General features: G+C 42.7%; 1 protein-coding gene across 3 annotated transcripts in view; it reads left to right on the top strand.

Annotated features, from left to right (window-relative positions):
- IL20RA (interleukin 20 receptor subunit alpha) overlaps positions 1–4858 on the top strand; it is a 34591-nt gene extending 29733 nt beyond the window's left edge. For all 3 annotated transcript variants that reach the window (XM_036097855.2, XM_078054671.1, XM_036097856.2), the window contains 2 exons: positions 1632–1771; positions 3967–4858. In XM_036097855.2, coding sequence (XP_035953748.1) covers positions 1632–1771; positions 3967–4758 — 932 coding nt within the window. In that variant the 3' untranslated portion in view covers positions 4759–4858. The remainder of the gene's footprint in view (positions 1–1631; positions 1772–3966) is intronic.
- Positions 4859–6000: the final 1142 nt, after the last annotated feature.

A 6000-nucleotide genomic window follows, 5' to 3' on the forward strand; every position in this document is an offset into this window, starting at 1 on the left:
CTGGCTCTTGTGGACCTCCCTCATTGTCCATGACACTTCCACTCTTTCCCTAGATAGTTAGCTGGAGAGTGACTTTATTGCTTTGTCTCGGGCCTAGGCATCAAGAGTATCCAAACAACTGTACAGATGAAAGAGCTGCCATGACACTCTCACTGAATTCATCAGTATGTAAAGAATATGCTAGAACTTTCGCCATGTGTGCTAAAGCTCTTCCTTTTTCTACTGCTGTATTGGTCAATATTCTCCAGAGAACAGAACCAACATATATATATGGAGAGAGACAGAGAGATTTATTTTAAGGAGATGGCTCACATGACTGGAGGCTGATGAGCTCAAAATATTGGACAGTCCAGTAAGCTGGATATCCAAGGAAGAGTTACAGTTCTTGTCTGAAGGTAATCTGCTGGCAGAATTCTCTCTTTCTTGAGGTGGTCACCATTTTTTCTACTAAAGCCTTCAACTGATTGGATGAAGCAACCCATATTATAAAAAGTAATCTGCTTTACGCAAGTCTACTCATTTAAATGCTAATCTCGGGGCGCCTGGGTGGCTCAGATGGTTAAGCATCTGCCTTCAGCTCAGGTCATGATCCCAGAGTCCTGGGATCGAGCCCCACATCGGGCTCCTGGCTCAGCGGGGAGCCTGCTTCTCCTTCTCCCTCTGCCTCTCTCCCCTGCTCATGCTGTCTCTCTCTCTCTCTATCTCTGTGTCTCAAATGAATAAATAAAATCTTTTAAAAAATAATAAATAAATGCTAATCTCATCTAAAAATGCCTTCTCAGAAACATCTAGAATCATGTTTCACCCAATATCTGGGTACCATGGCCTAGCCAAATTGGCACAGATAATTAACTATCACAACTTCCAGGATCCTATAGGAGCCCAACAAATAGAAATCAGTCACATTGAGTCCTATTCACAACTGTATAGTCTGATCAATGGCGGGCCAGCACTGCTTTCTTAAAAGCTGTTCACCAGGTCTTTTCATTCCTCTGTGGACTTTTACTTGTCACGAACCTACAGCACAGCAGCACCTGGAAGGAAGTCACTGCCGTTCTCAGCACACACCAGCTCAGCCACCTCCCTACACACATCCCAAGCTCCAGGCCTACCCAGAAGGTCTAGCCGACCCACTCAGGGATGGTTCTGTCAGCCACATAGAAGGTGACGCCACACATTCCCGACTTCTACTGAATATTTGGAAATGGTTGAGTCAAATGAGTGTATGGAAAAGTCAGGGCAGCTTAATAGAATCGTATCAACAGGGCTTTTTTTTTGCTTGGTTTAAAGTGTATTAAGTTGCTGGAATATTAGACACACTTAGCTTCAAATATAAGAACCTGAATGAATCTCACAGCCAGACATAAAATGTTGGAATATCTGCTGATTGGGTTGTTGATGCATCTACACTGTAAGGTTTGCGACAAGTCCAGATGAGTCCCGAAGACCAGCTCTTGTCAGAGAATAAGAATTCTGAGACCCTGTATCACTTTTCCTTCAAGCTTCTCAATTTATAAATGAAAAGCTGAGCTCCTAATTGTAAGTGGTCAGCCCAAAGCCGCCTGACATTGCCAATGTTTTCCCACCACACCGAATCAAAAACTCTCTATCGCTGTCCTTTTTTTTTACAGACCAAACATCAGCATTGAAGGTTAAAATCATCTTCTGGTATGTTTTGCCCATATCTGTTACCGTGTTTCTTTTTTCTGTGATGGGCTACTCCATGTACAGATATATCCATGTTGGCAAAGAGAAACACCCAGCAAATTTGGTGAGTGTTTAGTGTGGCAGGAATCATTATAAACCCTCCCTTCCAGGCCAGTACAAAAGGAAGCTCAGACACAGGTCCCTTGTACAGGCAGCGTGGGTGTAAAGAGTGGATGAATTAGAAAACACTTCTGTTACTAGATTGTCTCAGTAACATAACCGAAGAGAAAGAATCCTCAGCTTTGAAAAGATTTCACGTGTCATGAGCAGATTAGACTAGGTCTTGAGGTACACAAATAAATTTAAGTCGGGATCCATGCTCTTCCAGATGTTCAAGTTAAGTTGGTACGAGAATTTCAAAATGATACATGAAGGCTCTGAGGAAAGCAAGCAGCGAGGACTGTGGAGGTACAGGGAGTTACAGGGAGAGCTTGGAAACCCCGAGTAGGGGACCAGGAGAAGTTTTACGTCTGGCCTCGCTTAAGAAAGGGGAGAAAGAAGTAGAGCACCTACTGCTGGCAGAAAACCCAGCAGGGACCAAGGTGCATAGATGTTTGGAAAACCACATGATATTGCTGGATCATAGGTTGTTGATGAGGACTACAGAAGTAAGACCGGAGAGCGGCTGTTAGGGCCAGGTAATGGGAGAGTCGGGTGTTACTCTAAGGAGTTTGGGCTTTATATTTTCTTGGTAAAGAGAAATCTCTGTAGGGCTTTGAGTAGGCGGCGTCAAGGTCAATATCGTGTTTTAGATCCAGTTGGATGGTGGGTCTAAGACAATGTTGGAGGGAGTAAGACTAGAAGCAATAAAAGGAGCTAGGAGACTGTCCCGGGAAAGAAGGGGAGAATCTAAAAGAGGAGAGTGGGATGTAGAGCTTGAGACAGGCATGGAATGGGAGCACTTTTAGGAGGAAAATGGACAGGACAAGTATTCACAGCAAGGAGAGCAGGAAAATATTAAGAAGGAATAAATATGCTTCTGGAGGGTTTAGAATGCCTGGGCATATTTTAACCATAAGAATGATTTATTTGCAAATTATTAAAACATGTTCACATAAACATGATGCATGCATGTATTCCTCTTAGTTCGGTTTTAAATGTTTCTCTTATTCTGCCTCCTTTTAGACTTTATTTTTTTTTAAGATTTTTATTTATTTATTTGAGAGAGAGGTAGTGACAGAGATAGCAAGAGAGAGTACGAGCAGGGAGGAGGGGGAGAAGCAGGCTCCCCACTGAGCAGGGAGCCTGATGCAGGACTCAATCCCAGGACCCCGGGATCATGACCTGAGCCGAAGGCAGATGCTTAACCAAGTGAGCCACCCAGGAGGCTTCCTTTTAGACTTTAGAGGGAGCTTCCTAATGGCACAGGGAGACGTTCCTGCGAGAAACATTGAGAGGAGAATTGAGCACATGAGACTTTCTGAAACCAAAATATTATAAAAGAATGAGGCTGAAGAATGAAGCCTATTTTGTAAATATTAAATGAAATCACATCATGGGGTGGACAATGAGGATTCAAACATAAGTCATGACTGGCCTTCTCAACAGACACCTTCCACATATCCCCAGCACCATTTTAATCTCAAACCAGTTTTCCTGACATGATTTAGAGTTTCTCTACCAGCCATAAACAGGCAGATGGATTTCCCTTTTTGGCCTCATTATAGTGGGATTAGAAAGGTATATGGGGAAGTAAGTGAAACCATCCCTACTCCTGTGCCTCTTTCCTTCTTTACCTCCAGTTTTCACGCCCATCCACATTTCATGTCCAGAGTATGTCCTAACCAGGCCTGGGAACCCAGGTAACCACTGCTAGTTGACAAATACGTAGTCAACAATAATTAACAAAGCAATTTCCAAACTGTCTCACTCAGCCCTCGCCACTTCTCACGTGGCAGAAATTCTAATTTTACACAATTAAAAACTGAGGCTCAAGAAATTAAAAAACTGCCCTGCATTCCATGGGCCAGGGAGGGGGTAGTCTACCCTGATCCTTGGAGGGATACACACCCCCCAGGGACCACTGTTCATTTCCATAAGCCTTTGTGTGTGTGTGTGTGTGTGTGTGTGTGTGTCTTGGGTCTCTTGCCTCCATGTGAATGAGACTTTCTGTTTATCCCAAGAATAACTGTCACTTCCATGAGTTGGTAAGAATAGGTCTTTAGAACTAGGTGATGACAGTATAAGTTCTACTTAACAGCTGTTTTTCTTATCTCTCTCAAGTGAAAAGGTGAAAACCATTCTCTTCTCTCTTTATAGATTTTGATTTATGGAAATGAATTTGACAAAAGATTCTTTGTACCTGCTGAAAAAATTGTGCTTAATTTTATCACCCTCAATATTTTGGAGGATTCTAACACTTCTCATAAGGATGTAAGTGTAGGGGAAAAAAGCAATGATGTATGGGACCTGAATGAGCCCCTCGAGGACCAGGAGCCACATCAGGAGGAAATGGAGGTGAAACACTTAGGGTATGCTTTACATTTGATGGACATTTTCTGTGACTCTGAGGAAAGCACCAAGGGTATGTCCCTAACCCAGCAAGAGTCAAGGGGCAGAACAATGCCCACAGATAAAGCTGTCGTTGAATACGAATATGCTGTAAGAACTGCTGACGTCTGTGTGGGGCCTGGAGATCAAGAGCTCAATCTGCAGGAGCAGGCGTCCCTCCAAGGACAGTTCTTTAAGCAACAGGCAGCTTTGGCAGACCTGGGCTCCCAAACACCACTGCATTCCTATGCCCCTCAGCTGCGAGACTTGGACCAGCTGCTGCAGGAGCACGTGGACACGGCAGAGGAACCAGACGAAGAGTCATCGACCACACTGGTGGATTGGGACCCTCGGACCGGCAGGCTGTGCATACCGTCATTCCCTAGCTTTGAACATGACTCAGAGGGATGTGAGCAGCCTGAGTACAAGGAGCTCACGGAGGAAGGCCTCTTGTCTAAACTCTATGAAGAGCAGGTTCCAGATGAGCCATCGGAAGGAAACGAAGCCTATCTCATGAAATTCATGGAGGAATGGGGATTATATGTGCAAATGGAGGACTAACCCCTGAACTTCCCTTTGCCATACCCCTGCTGTTAAAAGGCACATGAGTTCAAACATAGGAGTGACCAAAAAATAAAGGACGTGGGATGAAAAAAGTTTACTCAGATTTTCTGTGTCCATGAGAATTACTTATTTCTTCTCTATTCTCATAACACTACTTGTTTCATTCTGCCTTATGTGGGGGGTTGGTTTATGCATGTGTGTCTCTCACGATGATGATGGGCACCTGGAATGCAGAGGCTGACCCACTGTTTTGTAGGCATTCAAAAAGGTTTGCCAAATTGGATGAAGAATTTATTCAGGTGAGCGTGTATGACCTCTTGGTTGATTATTTTCAAACAAACCTACTTCTGCATTTATTTTCTGGGCACTTACCAAGTGTATAGCACTGTAAAAAAATATTTCATGAAGACCACCCATTTTATAAATACTCCTTTGTTTAGAATTTGGTTGATTGTCAGAGCGATGAGATACTTAAAACATACAAATACCACTAAATTAGTGGTAAGTTGGTGACATTTAAACCCAACCCACTATTCAAACACAATAATCCAAGTTCAGAATGAATAAATCAGGCACAGATCTTGATATTACACATTTTTGGCTACTTAAAGTGGCCATATTAATATGGGAATTATGAGAACTTCTGGAGTGTTAACATAAATGTTATTATTATTTTGTAGTCAGAAAATGTCCTCTCAATAACTTAGTAGGCACTTTTAGTAGGGAACTAACCTGAAAGAAAATGCCATCTTTTATGCTACATAGTACATTTATTTCTGGAAATGTGTCTTTATTTTTTTTAAGATTTTATTTAATTATTTGAGAGAGAGAGAGAGAGAGTCAGTGCAAGAGAGCACAAGCACAGGGATCAGCAGAGGGAGAGGGAGAATCAGACTCCCCGCCGAGCAGGAGCCCGATGCGGGACTCGATCCCAGAACCCTGGGATCATGACCTGAGCTGAAGGCAGTTGCTTAACCAACTGAGCCACCCAGGTACCCCTGGAAATATATCTTTAAAAAGATATTTACATTGTCTGTAAACTGGAATGTGTTTAGCAGGTGAAGCACTATGTCACTATTGTAATATCAAACATTCTATTTCAATGAGCAATACTTCAAAGACCCCTTGGAGTGTGTATGATGAATATCCCCTACCTACAGAATCTTAAAGTCAATAAACAAACAACGATATACAAACAAGGATATACAAAATATATACACTCAAGGATATACAAACAAG

Source organism: Halichoerus grypus, chromosome 9, assembly GCF_964656455.1.
Source record: "Halichoerus grypus chromosome 9, mHalGry1.hap1.1, whole genome shotgun sequence".
In the NCBI taxonomy this organism is placed as follows: domain Eukaryota; kingdom Metazoa; phylum Chordata; class Mammalia; order Carnivora; family Phocidae; genus Halichoerus; species Halichoerus grypus.